The 15,946-nt window shown below is 46.4% G+C and overlaps 1 protein-coding gene across 1 annotated transcript; it reads left to right on the plus strand.

Annotated features, from left to right (window-relative positions):
• Nucleotides 1-861: 861 nt before the first annotated feature.
• On the plus strand, nucleotides 862-2,287 carry LOC103651444 (protein MIZU-KUSSEI 1). Its single transcript, XM_008677072.4, has one exon. The coding sequence runs from the start codon at nucleotides 1,099-1,101 to the stop codon at nucleotides 1,969-1,971; it is 873 nt and encodes a 290-aa protein (XP_008675294.1). The 5' UTR covers nucleotides 862-1,098; the 3' UTR covers nucleotides 1,972-2,287.
• The last annotated feature ends 13,659 nt before the right edge of the window (nucleotides 2,288-15,946 follow it).

A 15,946-nucleotide genomic window follows, 5' to 3' on the forward strand; every position in this document is an offset into this window, starting at 1 on the left:
GGGAAGTGAGCTTGTCGCCGGCCATAGGCGCAACCATCATACCCGGTTGCACACCATTATCTCCGACACACGGGGTTGTGTGGTCTCTCTTTCATTTTTAATTTTAGATAAGAAAGAGAATTATATATACACTAATTATAAAACTAATTGTATAGATCATAGCTAATTCAAAAATAAATTTATTAAATCTAATTAATTCATAATTAGCCTATGTTTACTACAGTAAAAACGTCTGTCACATGGATTAGTACTGCTCAGTGCTCACGGCCTGCTAGAATCTGCAACGGTGTAGCTTGTCTTCCATTTATAGGGCCGGACGAAATGATCGTAGCTGGTCGGCTCGCTTGATTAGTGATTAGCTCGACTTGACTCGTTTGAATTTTTTCACGAGCTGAACTGACATCCTAGCTCGATTCAGCTAGCTCGATTTATTAACGAGTCAGCTCGCAAGCTAAACGAGCTATCACATTTTAGCAAAATGAAATTATATGTATATCATTTATATAACAATTGATGAAAATATTATATGTATGTGTGATGTCTATGGCTTATGAGTTAAACTAATGATTGATAAACTGTGTCTATGTGTTAAATTGGTCTATGCGAATATAACTATGGGTTAAACTGATGAATATATGTGTGAATTATAAATTGATAAGTGATGAGTTGTGTTGATTTGATGTTATATTGATATAGTCTGTGAAACTATAATTATAATTACTATTTTCTATTGTTAAATTAGTTTAAAATTAATTAAAAATTGTTATTATATATATATATATATATATATATTGTTTTTTTTCTACTCTCGCTCGAGCTAAACGAGTAACTCAAACTCGACAACCAATCGTATCCAGCACTATCCATTTCTACATGAACTACAACACATCAGAGCAGAGCATGGCAGCAGGGGCGTAGCCACAGGCCGGGAACACGACAAAGCCGACACGCTTCGCGCTTCTCTTCTCCTCAGTTTGGTGGGTTCTGCTCACCAGTCTCGCTCGCAGTATACAAAGTCTCCATAGTCCATCCTACTGCATTCGGAGACCACGGACTTGGGAAGTTGGAAAACCACACTCTCACCCACAGCTAGGAACCATGAGGACCATCATGGCGAGGAGCCCGCACGAGTCCTCCTTCTCCTTCTCCCGGAGGAACTTCAAGTGGCCTGTTCTTGTCAAGAGCAGCAGCCATGGCGCCGCGGCCGGCGCGGAGGACGGCTCCGGCAAGGGCTCGGAGGCCGACGACGAGGACGAGGCGGCCATGGCGTTCTCCTCCAGCTGCCCGTCGTTCCACTCGGAGGACTTCGTATCCCCGTCGTACAAGGCGCCACCTCCACCGAAGCAGCGCAGCAAGAAGTGTCGCGCGGCGGTCTCCCGGCTGCGCACGGCGCTTGCCTCGGCCATCGCCGGGCGGCACCGGCAGGTCGGGCTCGGAGCGCGGCTCACGGGCACGCTCTACGGCCACCGCCGCGGCCACGTACACCTCGCGTTCCAGGTGGACCCGCGCGCGTGCCCCGCGGTGCTGCTCGAGCTCGCCGCGCCCACGGCATCGCTGGTGCGCGAGATGGCCTCGGGCCTCGTCCGCATCGCGCTCGAGTGTGACCGCGCCAAGGGCGCCTGCGCCTTGTCGAGCGCCGCGGCCGCAACCAATGGCGGCGGCTGCAGGAAGCTGGTTGAGGAGAAGGTGTGGCGCGCGTACTGCAACGGCAAGGGCTGCGGGTACGCGGTGCGGCGCGAGTGCGGCGCCGCGGACTGGCGCGTGCTGCGCGCGCTGGAGCCCGTGTCTATGGGCGCGGGCGTCATACCGGCGGCGTGCGGCGGTGGCGAGGGGGACGTCATGTACATGCGCGCTCGCTTTGAGCGCGTCGTGGGCTCCCGCGACTCGGAGGCATTCTACATGATGAACCCGGACAGCAGCGCCGGCGGCAATGGCGGCCCGGAGCTTAGCATCTACCTCCTTAGAGTTTGATCGCGCATCTACCTTCGCTGCGCCTGCGATAGCCACCGCGATCTTGCATGCTTTAAGCTGCTGTCTTCTCATACGTGTGTGTTTTCCTCGTGTGGTTGTGAAAAATGCGTGTCAGTTTAGACTTCAGACTGCTGCAGAATGAAACTTTATTGGAGAACTTTCTTTTTGGGGGCGTTTATAGGAAGCCTGGTTGGATTTCCCATATTTTGTGATGTTAGTCAATCATCTCCCCTCTGCAATAAAGGTCACAGTCTCACAGAGTAGAGGCGACGGTGTTGTGGGATTAATGCAGAGTAATGAAACGAGTATGTCTTCACTATCGGTTTTGCTAATTACCGTTTGTGCTTCAGTGGAACTGACGTCATAGAAAGAATGAAACAAACTTAAGGGATTGTTCGTTTGTGCCGAATTGGTGGGTCGGAACGATTCCTAACCGGATTACTTTTCTAATTTATATAAACTTTGATTAGGTGGAACGATTCCGGGTGCAATCCGACATAAACGAACAAAGCCTAAGCCTAGTTTGGATACTCTAGTATTAACCATAATCCATATATGTTGAGGTGGATTGAGGTGTAAATTAGTTTAAGCTATACCTTAATCCACCTCAATACATGTGAATTGTGGTCAATACTAGAGTACTCAAACAAAGTTTAAAAGAACTTGTAACAGTCTACAAGTCGTTTCAATGAAACTATGTTTCACTAAATCGGTCTTTAGTGAAAGTATGTTTTCACTAAATCAGTTTAGCTAATTTAGCAGTGTTTTGGATCGTGACTAGTGCCTTGAGACCTTCTCGATGAAGGCAAATAATTGTAGTGTTGGTTGCTATCTTACTTAACCTGTTGTGTTGTTATTTTTGTTTACATATTATCTTTATTTAACACTTAGAATGTAAGTATTCCATAAAATATCTGAATTTCAAAGTTACACGCTCATATTCTATAGAATATGATATTTGTTTATGCATTAATGAGTCATTATCTTTATATCATGAATTTATAGTGGCTTCTATTTTTTGAAGGAATATGACATACCATTAAAGTATATGGTTTATTGTATTCATCATATACATTACATCCTCTATTGTTATTGCATTGAAGTTATGTCATGATATATGGTCTAACTATACTGGTATTGTATCTATGTGATGCTGAAATTATGTCATGACCTATAGTTTTGACCGTACTGGTACTGCGTCTGCGTGATGCTAAAGTTAGATCAAGTTCTATGGTTTTGACCATACTAGTTCAACATCTCTGTGATGCAGCAGCATACCTAACTAGATATGATGACAGAATGAAGCATATATTGCATTCATATGCATTCATATGTGGCATTTGAAGTAGATATTTATTTGTGGTTATGGAGTTCTAACTTTTATCATTCCATGTGGTTCATATGCTTATAAGTGACTTGTAATCTAATTTAATGGAAGAGATGTTATTTATATTTAATCATTCTATACTAGAAGTATGATGCTTACATGAATTATTAAACAATTGCTTGTTATTTTTTTCCATCTCATCCTTACTTGTTGTTTTCAGAAGTTTCATGCTTGTCCTTGGAGGGAAGTAGCAGCATATTTTACACTTCACCATTTAAAGAATTTATGTTCATAACTATTGTTTTCATTATAATAATAAATGTTATAGTGGTGTTGGCACCAAATCCTGACTAAATTGAGATTTTTGTTATTATAGATAACGACTGGTGGGCTCTTCTAAAATAGAAGTGTTGTCGTGGAATCTGTTAAAATGGAAACGAAAGTATCTCTCACTTCACTTGAATAGGAAATTCCCTCCTTCAATAGAAGACTAACCTTTCTCAGACGCTCTTGACGTGGCAAACAAACGTCGTTTCCTTCCATGTAGGCTGTTCTCCTCCTCCGACATGCAGGCGTGCTCCAAACCACCTCAAGCGCGGCCAGTGGCGAAGCTAGCCGGTCGTTGAATCCTGGGCACTTAAAGTGTGATGCCCTAGATCTCATGTGTGGCACCAGAGGAAGGGAAGGGGCAGCGACGAGCGCCGAGGCTAGGAAGGGACGCTATCCCTCCACGATGCACAACGTGAAACACCAATGGCAGAGAAGGGGCAATGGCGCTATCCTCGGTTTCGCGTGCTCTTCGCTGTCACGTGTGTGCCCTGCCGCTCTTCCTCCTCTCGCCGAAGTCGATGCCCACCAGAGCCCGAGCACGAGCCCGGGCATGCTGAGCACTGGCTCCGCCCCTGAGCGCGACCTCACCCCCTGGCGCTGTTTCCGGCTCTGATACTCCTCTCTAGCAGTGGTCACTAGAGCCCGGCACCCACCACTGCTCCTAGCCAAGCAACAACACCAGAAGTCAGAGGTCGCGTCGAAGACCCCATTCTAGCAGTTGCTCATGGCCAACTGAAAGGGAAATGGACTTAATCATTTCCTACAATCGATTTTAGTGGTTGACGTCCAACACAAACCACATGGACTAACTAGTTTGTCTAGATATCATTAATATCAGGTGCATAAGGTTCAACACAAACCAAGAAAGAAATTCAGTTAGGGACACAATAAAAAACGGAGCAAAGCACTTAGAGTGTGCTGAAAAATGGCGCACCGGACACTGTCCAGTGCACCAGGCCCGTATACAGTCAAAGCAGCCACTCTCGGGAATTCAGCAAGCGCGCTCCGCTATAATTCACTGGACTGTCCGGTGTGGCACCGGACTATCCGGTGAGCCAGCGGAGCAACGGCTCCCTGCGCGCCAACGGTCGACTGCAAAAGTGTATAGTGGCAAACAGTGTCGCGTAGAAGTCAGAGGTCACCGGACTGTCCGGTGCAGCAAAAAGACAAAGGGCTCCAGTAGTCAACAACTCCAAACCCTAACGGACGCGCTGACGTGGCGCGCACCGGACAGTGAACAATGACTGTCCAGTGCACCACCGAACTGTCCGGTGCGTCAATCGCCAGCAGAAACAGCCAACAGCTAGGAAGTGGTTGGGGCTATAAATACTCCCCAACCATCTCATTCAAAGCCATCCAAGCATTCTGAAGTTCCCATTCATTGCAAGAGCAAAGTCCAACACTCCAAGACACAATCAAAGCAATCAATCCACTCCAAGTTCCCAAAATCAACGCTAGTGCTTAAGGGCTTGTGAGAGGATCATTTGTTTTCTTTTGTTGCTCTTGTCGCTTGGATTGCCTTCTCTTCTTCCCATTCTTATTTCTAAGTGTTTGTAAAGCTAGCAAGATACACCTAAGTGTGTGGTGGTCCTTGAGGGGTCTTAGTGACCCGTTTGATTAAGGAGAAGGCTCACTCGGTCTAAGTGACCGTTTGAGAGAGAGGGAAAGGGTTGAAATAGACCTGGCCTTTGTGGCCTCCTCAACGAGGATTAGGTTCTTTGGAACCGAACCTCGATAAAACAAATCACCGTGTCCACTTGTGTTGATTTCCATTTGATTTGTTTGCCCTCTTTCCTCTCTCTAAAGTTTCCTTGCCAATATTGATTTGAGTTTGCTCCCAAACGTCATACGCATCAATTGAACAACTCATGGCAAGAGAAACAATCTTTCACCTCGGATTTAATTCTAACGCTAACCCCCGGCCTTAGTGTGTGTTTAAGTTTATAAATTTCAGATTTCGACTATTCACCCCCCTCTAGGCGACTTTCACCAACGCTAGGGACTTCCTGCTCAAGTGCAACACTCCTACTTCTCCGGCTTCAAACGCAACTTTGCCATGAAGGTGGCATCCACAGTGTCCTCTTCGTGGTGCTACCACTCGGATGCCACGACTGTGGTTTCTACAACAAGCGCTGGCCATCCCCATTCGATTGTTCTTTCCCCTTCTAGAGCAAGTGCAGGAGCAACGAGGCTCGTTTGAATGTTCTACTCACCTTTCTAGAGAAAGCGTTAGTCGTCCGTGTTCTAGATCAAGTACAAGAGCCTCACACGCACTGCAAATTGTCCAAAAAGGTGAGCATATATGATAACGAGCACCACACATGCTGGACCCGACCGCACGCAGCAAAGACGACGATGAAGAAGCTTCCGATGTGGTAATCGCGTGTGACAGACGATGTGTGGGGCATATGAGGAGAAAGGATATGGAAGGAGGAGATGACGTTTGTTCGCCGTTTGTGAGAAGATTAATCTTCAATTGAAGGAGGGAACTCCCCATTCGAGCAAAGTGGGGGATACTTTTGTTTCCATTTTAACAAATCACATGACAATACTTCTATTTTAAAAGAGCCCATGTAAGATCTAGGACACCACCTAAAGGAGGGGTGAATAGATGGTTTTGACTAAGATCATAAACACTAGAGAAATTTAATCAGTACAACAAGAGGGATAAATTATCTAGCCTATGTTGACCTAAGTTAGGTTGGCAACCTAGGATGAACAAGCAATCAAGTAGTCTAGTAATGAACAATCATTCAACTATTCACAAGCAATTGCGAGAAAACAAATAATGGAGAAGAGAGACACCTGATTTTTTACCGTCGACTCGGTGATTTGTCGATCACCCCTAATCCACATCGAGGTGGATTCCAAGTTCTCACTTGCTCTTCTATCAAGACACTGCTTGACCTTTGGGCCAAGTGGACAAGGAAACACTCAATACCTTAATTCCAATAGTGTCGCCTTTGCCGCTCCAACGAGGTAGGCGTGAACCCCTCATGATCTCCTCTATGGCTTCTTCACAACCCTCTTGAAGAGCTCAACAAAGTCACCACCAAGCCATCTAGGAGGTGGCAACCTCGCAGAGTAATAAGCTAATGACAATCTCTTGATGTTCCACCTAGTGCCTCAAGATCACACGGATGATGCAATGCACTAGGATCACTCAATCACTCACTAGAATGTAATCCCAAGCAATGGATGCGAGTGATAGTGTTTAGAAAGCTCAAATGTGTTCAATGTGTGCAAAGAATGGCCAAGAGAGCTTCTACACATGAGCATCACTTCTATTTATACATCTCCAAACACTACTAGCCATTATGAGCAAGTTGCCCCTTTCTATGCACTCGCGGATGATCTGTGCCCTATGGTCGGATGGTATGTGCCACCTGTAACAACTACTTTCCATTAGAAAACTGTGTTAGTGCTGTCACAAAAAGCAAGGCCCAAACGGTCTGCCGATCCCGCAAGAACAGTCCACGATTTGGGAACATTAACTACTTGAGCTCAACTCACCTAACTTTAATAGATGCAGACAGTCTGCCAATCATGGTTGGATGGTCTATGACCTGGGAAATAGTACTGTACGAGCTCAGACCTCAAATAGTCCGCAATACAAATTACCCATACCACACAATCCCTACCCAAACCAACTTAAGCACCTACGGACAACCAATCGGCCTCGGCCGAACGGTCCACACAACAACATAGAGACATGTGCAAATCGATACCTTTCTTGGTCAGGACTGCGAAAGGTCCGACCATTAGGCTAGAATAGTCCATAGTATAAATACTTCAGACCACTCCAAATAGCATCAATCTTCAGACCTCTCTGGAATTGCGCAGACGGTCCGACCTCTTGGCCCGAACGTTCCGCAACATAGACACTTAGCCCCCTTTCCAAATTCTCTTTTGAAAAGATCGTAACTCACAAATCTGGAAGCGTTGTTAGTCCTCGTACACATGCAACATCTATATGCTCTGTGAGACACTAAGTTTCACATAAGTAATTATCATTGACCCCTCTTGATAGTACGACTATCTAGCCTACTAATTCAGTCAAATTACTTTTCTAATCACCTTGTGACTAGCAAAAGTAAAACTCTATTCAATACATTTGTCTTTACCCTTTCCACAATCAATGTCAAAGTCTCTAAGACTTTCAATGTAGCTCATCTTTCCATGGTCCAACACGTATTCTTATTTCTCCAAGAATTTGTTAGTCCACATATAATTGTCATTAATTACCTAAACACTACTTGGGGGCCTAGATGCTTCACAGACCATTCTGCAGTTTTCTATAATAACAAAATTCTCGACTAAATTGGTGTAATCGTATTGGCCTATGGGCTCAACTATAGGAAGCTATTTGGCCTATGCAAACAGATAGGCCCCATGGGCCATGTACCTTAGATTGGTCTTAGTTAGATTAGAAGTATCGGTGAAAAGATCTTTGGGCCCCCTAAGGCCCACTGGTAAGAGAGAGCGCACGAGATAAGGACCTCTGGACTACTGGGGACCACCGGTCAGCGAGGGAGTAAGGGAACCGTCTCCCATGGAAGTGCTCGCCTCCGGATGAACCCCGAGGCATCGAGTTCGGGGTTGGGCGTGGCGGAGCTAGAGAGGGGGCCAGGCGAACCGAAGGGAAGCCACTCGAGTGGATTCCTCACCTGGCTGATGACTAACCCGCCATAAGTGGTCAGCCGTATTAACTACATCTGGCACCGAGCCACAATAGAGGGTTGGACCGCTTCCCACTCATGACCTGTGAAGCCCCTCAGCCTCCAGCGCACTCATGACCTACGAACCCCTTGAGTTGTGGCACACTCATGACCTATCGAGCCTAGGCCTGAGAGCGCAGGCCGTCCGTTGGGCCCGCAACGCGACGAGCCACGCTGAGACCCAGGCTACGGAGGCCAAGGGTTGGTATGGCGCAAAGGTAGTAATGATGGTGCCAAGGCCTCACACTGTCCACATCGTCTGTCATAATGAGCATGAGCAGAGACGACCAGGCTGCAAGACGCATACGGACAATGCGGCCTCACCAGGGTAAAACACCCGATTTTACCATGGTATAGTGGCTCCTTCTCAAGGAAGCCACCGACGGGCGACGACTGACCCCACCATGGCCTATAAAAGCAGGAGGTCGATCATGAGGACGGGATTGGAACTCCAGAACCAAGGACGCTCGACGAAAGGCAATGACACACAAGACCTAAATACCTCAAGGCCGGAGCCAATGATTAGCGTAGGACTCGAGTTCCGTAGTCTTTTAGGTCCACCCTTGCATAAGAGACTTGGGAGCTCATATTTTTTTCTTGCTCGCTTGTAGCCCCTACTACAAGCATCGAGTAACAAAGATGTCGGTAGCACAAGCCACTGAATACTAGATGTAGGGACGTTCTGCCCGAACCAGTGTAAACCTTATACCCACCGAGCACACCGTCCGGAGCCTAGAACGCGAACATAGAAATGTACTTGTTGGAGTGGAGGTTTGAAACACAGACAAGAAGTCCAAGACTATAAAATATACATTTCATGATAATAATAAACGGAAGGGAATTGTTCACCCAAGCAGCATGTGCTTCTCATCTCCTCGACGCATCGCCACCATTTTTCAAGGGGTTTTTAAGGTAAGCATCATACTGTCCTGATGTGATCTCTTAAGGTAGTATGGTGTTATCACCTTACAAGATCTTCAATCTATTTTTGTTGAGCTTTATGTCATTAGATTGATTTTACATGACCAAATGTGTATCTCTCAGTCGGTTGCGAGACTCCATGACATATGGCTACAACATGTGTATGCGGCAACTCAGAAGTATGATACACATCTAGCACTCTACGTTACATACTTTAGTCGCTTATTTATTCTAGATGGATTTCTTTGGAAAGTTTGGTGCAAACCTAGTCACCTCAAGAGCGTACTGGAAAATATTTAGTGCACCAAAATTTAAGATTCAAAGCAAAATGATAGGAGATGGCATTAGACCAGACTAAACAGATCTCACTGATTTGTCAGTTCCACTGCCTCAAACATGCTTTAGTCGCTTATTTATTCTAGATGGACTCCATTAAAAAATTTGGTGCAACCCTAGTCAGCTTAAGAGCACACTAGAAAATATTTAGTGCAACAAAAATTAAGATGCAAAGAAAAAATATAGAAGGATATGACATTAGCCCGGACTAAATTGGTCTCGCCGGTTTGTCAGTTCCACTGCCTCAAATCGGCTAGGTCGGTTTCACTGCTGTTACCCGTCGACAACTATGCTAGACCTAAGGAAACCAGTCAGCCTGATTTTCCTATCTTTTTTAACTAACTTGGTTTCCAAATTGATTTCGGATCTATTTTGAACGTGCAAATTTTTGAAAAATGTGTTTTGGACTTGTTTTTTTTTGGATAAGACCACCTTCCTCTATATAAATGAGAAGATTGTTGCCGATTGAGTATTCCAACTTTCAATCCTAAAAAAACACAATACATATCTCTTTTGCCGGCCTAACTCTCTCTATATTATTGTTTGTCATGTCTTCTAGCAAGATTTGATGGTGTTCTTCATGGCTTTATCGATCTTAGAACAACCTAGATGTGCTCCTTCCCAATGGGTTTTCTCACCAGTTATTCGATAGTCTACTAAGTGAAGAACATGTTCAAAATCAGTCTAACCAACTTCTTGTTGGTTTTGTCGATTCACCGAGATTGTTTACAACCGTAGGTGTGCTCGCTTTTATTGACTTGTGACCTAAATCCGTATGCAAGGAAATAAAAGAGCATATAAAAGATAGGATGAACCCAGTTAAAGCCTGTTATTGTACAACTTAGCTACAGATTGTTTACATATCTTATCTAATAGCCAAGACCATGGCTCAACCATTAATAATATGGGTTAATTAGAATATGTCACTCCAATTTTAAGAAGTTAGAAACTAGTTTCATTTCCATACCGCTTCATGATGGCATCCGTGGTGAAGCTAGAGCTAAAGTGAATCAGAGATGTGTGCAAATAGCTTAAGTGTGTATGGTAATAACTGGCAGTGGTATATATATGGTGAAAATTTGGTCTGAATCACTAATTTTGTAAAATTTAGCGGGTGCATATACAACCCCTACCTTTTACCTAGCTTCGCCTGAACATGGTATACAGATGAGCTAACCATCTAATTTCAAAAAAACAGAGTGGTATGTATATAATTAATCCTAATATTAAACGTGATCTAAGCCTTCTGGTCCGTTGGCTATGCAAGACAAGGCAAGACATTCCACGCTGACCAGGTTATCTCCAAGTTAACTAAACACGCCAGCGATGATTGATGATGACCTGAGCCGTGAGAAGCTCGTGCTATGTATCATTGGACGTGGCCATGCAGGACAGCATGCGGCGTTTTTGCCCATAACGCGATGCCCCGCCCGGCTCGACAGCATCTCACCCCACTGGGAAAGAACGCAGATAGCACGCGGGTGAACGGGCGATCACCGTTCTCCTATGGAATAAAGCATGGGGCCGGCCGTAAAACGGCGGCCGTAATCATGCCGAGAGCGGCACGCCGCTGGTACTCAGTGCTCCTGCCTGCCAACCATGTGCCTTACTAGAGCTAAATTGCCGGCACCTGGTTCAGAACGAGAACTAGGCGTGGTGCTGTCGCTTCGCTTTTACCACTCATCCTACTTGCTGTCATGCTGTGCGCCTGTGCTGGTGCCTTGTGCAGCCAACCTCCTCCAAAAGTCAACCGATAGACTGCTCGCCCGAGCAAGCTGGGCTGTGGAGCGCCAGAGACCTGCACCAAGCGGCAGCTGGCAGTCGACTGAATCGCCACAGCGCTTGGGAAGCCACAACTGGAGGCAGGGCTAGGCAACTGCAGTACGTGACGATTGATGGCTTGGCGTGTGGAGATGCACAATGGAGTAGAGATATCCCAAACTTTAGTGCCATCTAAACATATAAACTAAAACTTTACTAAATTTTGATTTACACATTAACTAAAATTTAGTAGCAGGTGATACAGATAGGATTTTCTCTTCTACTACTGCTCCTGGCCCTGCACTTACTCTACTCCTCCTCCTGACTGACGGACCCGTCATGATTATAGTATTATTGTCGCTGCCACTTTGTCGTGTGAGCGACACGATTGGTGGTGCCTGATGTGTGATGTGGTGTGGTACAGCACTACTACTGCGGCTGCTTCTTTTTCTTTCGTCTCTTTCGGCCATGTTCTCGAGCACGGTCATCGATAAAGGGAGCAACTGTAACATCGCTCATTGTCCGATACTCTGATCGGCCACGAGTTTCCAATTGTAAGGGTCGATTTGGTGATAAAAAAAATGGAAAGAATTTATGAGAAGAAATTTCTTGTTATTCTTGCTATTTTGAATATCAAATAATTTCTTCTCGTATAGATTACTTCTAATTTACTTGTCATCAAATCAGTCCTTAACGGATCCGGCTAGCACGACGCAACTGCTAAGAGCCTAACCAGTGACATCTGACAAATGCACACGGTCTGTTGTATGGAGCCACGAGAGCGATGACAGGAGTTCACTGTGTGTTTTTCACCTGCGGACAAGAACTGATGTGCAACAAAAATTCTAGTACAATCAAACTACTACTCGTCTGTCCCACAAACTATATTCTAATAAATGATAATGAATCTAGACATATATACAAAACACATACATTAATTATTGTATGAATCTAATAAAAGGCTAAAACGAATTTTAATTTGGTATCGAGTGAGTATTTTTTTTAAACAAATCTTAAAAATTATAGATGTATCAATATATTAAATTTAAAGTTGTAATTTATCCTATATCAAAAGATATAAAAGACAAATCTATCGTTTTTTAGTCCTTTAGATTGGCTATATATTTTTATTTCTCTTAACACAGTATGAATTATAATTTCAAATTTAATATATTAAAAGAGTAAATAATAAAGTATATTTGTCACACCCGAAATTAAGGACAAATTTAAGCGCGAATCAAATTTGTGCTAGGATCAAGTCTCACACATACGATGACTCATGTTACATAAACGAATGTCACATCTTTATTATATAATATGAGTTCTGTACAAATTAGCTATATAATTATATGATCTGAAGACAACGATCCTCCACAACCATAGTTGACTGGGAGATGACGGCCTAGACCTCTCACGAACTCATCGCGGCATCCTTCATGCTCCTCATCTTGGCAGTACATGTCCTTGACCTGGGAGGGTGTGAGTACAACAAAGGTGAGCTCACATACGTTCATTGCTCAACAAGTTGTGGGGAATAATGTGCATGAGCTCACTTACGGTAGGGCTCATGTGAAGTGTAATGCTTATCAAAGAAGATGGTTAAATCTGAGCGTTGCTTTTAAAGTTGGTCAAAGTTTTATTAGTAGTTACTAAGTATAAGTAGATATCAACCCAATTAAATAAGAAATCACAATTAATAATAAAACCCACAATGCAATACAAATGATAGATTAAATTTTAGTTTCATAAGTTAATCATATGAGTGTCCGAGCTGCTCTTGACCATGAGCACGACTGATATACTAGTTTTACATACACTCTACAGAGGTTGCACATCTTTACCCACAAGCCGTGATACTCATCTACCACAGGGTCATAAATCTCATACACCTCTATTGAGGAGGCGAGGTTGTGTAGCACTACGTAGCCTTTCCAAAGTTCCACTAGTTCGAGAAAACTCGCTACGGATTCAGGAAGAAGGAAGCATAGGAATCCCTCATCCGAAAAGCTTTACAGACAGTTCGACCCGAGGACCTCCCTACACTCTGCAGCGACGCACTCCCGGCTTGCCCCTTTCGGGTAAGGTAATCTCTCCCTAACTTTCCTAATTACTTGGCTAAGGGCGTCTCATTCTACCCTTGTGGTAGCACTATTTTTTCAGATGGTTCTCCATGTTCAATTTAACATAATAATCTTATCATGAATAATAATTAAACCAACAATAATAATAGAACATGGTTATAATTCAGATATAATATTAATCCCAAAACCAGGTAGAGCAATAGCAGAACTACCCAGTAGTTCATTTGTTTGTAAGGTGTAGGGTGAACAAAACTAGGGTAACATATTAGATCCCATCAAATTAAGCTGAGCACATCACAGTGATTAACAGAAACATTATTAGGTAAAGAAGAGTGATCAAGGGTACAACTTGTCTTTTGGTGCAATTCCAGGTACTTCTTCAATTTGGTCTTCAGGTTTCTGGTGACCTCGCTTCTACTCATAGCAATTCATATAGATAGGCAAAGAGTAGGTAAAAATAACATTACACTAACATAGAAAACAATTGTGTTATATAATTCTAAGTGTTGCTACAAGATCGCAACTTCGAGAAGCCCTAACATCAGAGTTATGGTTAAAAAGATATAGTTTTCATAAGTTTTTATGTAATTAAATATGTGTCGGGTACCATAATTAGGGGTACCCCCAACGCTCCTAATCACAGCTGGTTAACACCCTCAGACCAACTGATGGGTGCGGTTCAAGCCAAGACTTCGTCTACCCGAAGGACGCGATCTTACCCGAGCCCAGCCTCGGGTTGGAACAGTGATCCCAGGCGAATTCACGCCTCGCCCGAGGGCCTCCTCAGACGGCAAGCGCCCCCTCGGCTCTCCCGAGGCCTGGCTCGAGCAGGCTTCGTTGTGAAGCAACCTTGGCCATACCGCCTCACCAACCGACCGCTTCACAGGTGCATTTAATACGGGGGATGCCTGACGACGTATCCTGACACACGCGCCTCAGTCGGCCAGGCCGAAGTGACCGCAGTCACTTCGCCCCTCCTCTTTACTGTCCGATATGACAGGAAAACAGCGCCGCCCGCTCCGCTCTGACTGCCGTGTCAGCCACCCCGACAACAACTGACAACAAGTCACGATCAACCACCAAGCTCAAGCCTCGGGCGCAACAGGAAGCTCCGTCTCGCCCGACCTCACGCTCCGGCCTCAGGAGGAGGTCTCCGCCTCGCCCGACCTCAGGCTCCAGCCTCGGGAGGAGGTCTCCGCCTCGCTCGACCCCCGGACTCGGCCTCGGCCCCGGTCTCGGGAAGAATCGCGTCCTCGCCCGACCTCGGCCTCGGCCACAAGAGAAGTCTCCGCCTCGACCGACCCTGGGCTCGAACTGACCGTGCTAATAGGGGATGCATCATGCCCCTACTCCTAGCCTGCTCAGGCTACAAGGAACAAGACCGGCGTCCCATCTGGCTTACCCCGGCGACGGGTAATGATGGTGCCCCGCGTGCGCCATGACGCCGGTGGCTCTCAGCCCCTTACGATAGCAAGGAGACATTAGCAGGGTCCTCGCCGCGCTGCCAGCTGTGCTCCTACAGGACTCAGGCACTCCTCCGGCGGCCACGCCATCACATGTACAACGCCCAAGCTCTCCCCCGACGGCCACGATGGCATGTACACAGGGCTTAGGCACTCCACTGCCGGACACGTTAGCGCATAGCTACGCCCCCCGTTGTACACCTGGACTCTCTCCTTGCCTCTATAAAAGGGGAGTCCAGGGCCACCTTGAGGGGGGTTCGCGCGAGGGAAGCAGCGAACGAGCCCTCTCTCTCTCCCTCACGCGACGCGCATGTAACCCCTACTGCGAGCGGCACCCCTGGTGCAGGATAATACAAGGCTTGTCCCACATCTTGTGTTCCATCCCGCGCCAACCCATCTAGGCAGGGACACGCAGCGACAATTTACTCGTCGGTCCAGGGACCCCCCGGGGTCGAAACGCCGACAGTTGGCGCGCCAGGTAGGGGCCTGCTGCGTGTTAACGAACACCTTCCCGTTGAGATCCATCAGATGGGGAGTCTTCAGCAACCTCTCTAGCCCAGGACGGTGCTCCGCTTCAGGAGTCTTGCGTTCATGTCCATCGACGGCAGCTACGACATGGTACTCCTCCCCCCGCGGCGTGACGACTACGATGGTCTTCGACTCGCCCGGCGGCGGCGAGCTCTACGACAGCATCTCCCCGCGACAGAAGAGGAGCACTCTGGTCGTCCCCGCCACCCTCCTCGTCGGAGGAGGCGGAGACGGGGCAACCATGGCCACGCAGGAGGCGGCACCTTGTCGGCTGTCGCACTAGAGCGAGTCGACGACGCCGGCACTCCCCCGCGGGACATGTCGGGCATTGCCCTCGCACCTGAGGCGACGGCGGGTGTCACTTCCCCGCGACGTGTCAGCCCCAAGCGGACTGATGACGCCAGCACCCTCGCGAAGGATCTGCTGGGCGATACCCTCGTACCTGAGATGACGGTGTGCACCGCCCCCGACGTGACTTCACCACCGTCTAACGACCAAGAGGTACCATCC

This window comes from Zea mays, chromosome 3 (assembly GCF_902167145.1).
Source record: "Zea mays cultivar B73 chromosome 3, Zm-B73-REFERENCE-NAM-5.0, whole genome shotgun sequence".
Lineage (NCBI taxonomy): Eukaryota > Viridiplantae > Streptophyta > Magnoliopsida > Poales > Poaceae > Zea > Zea mays.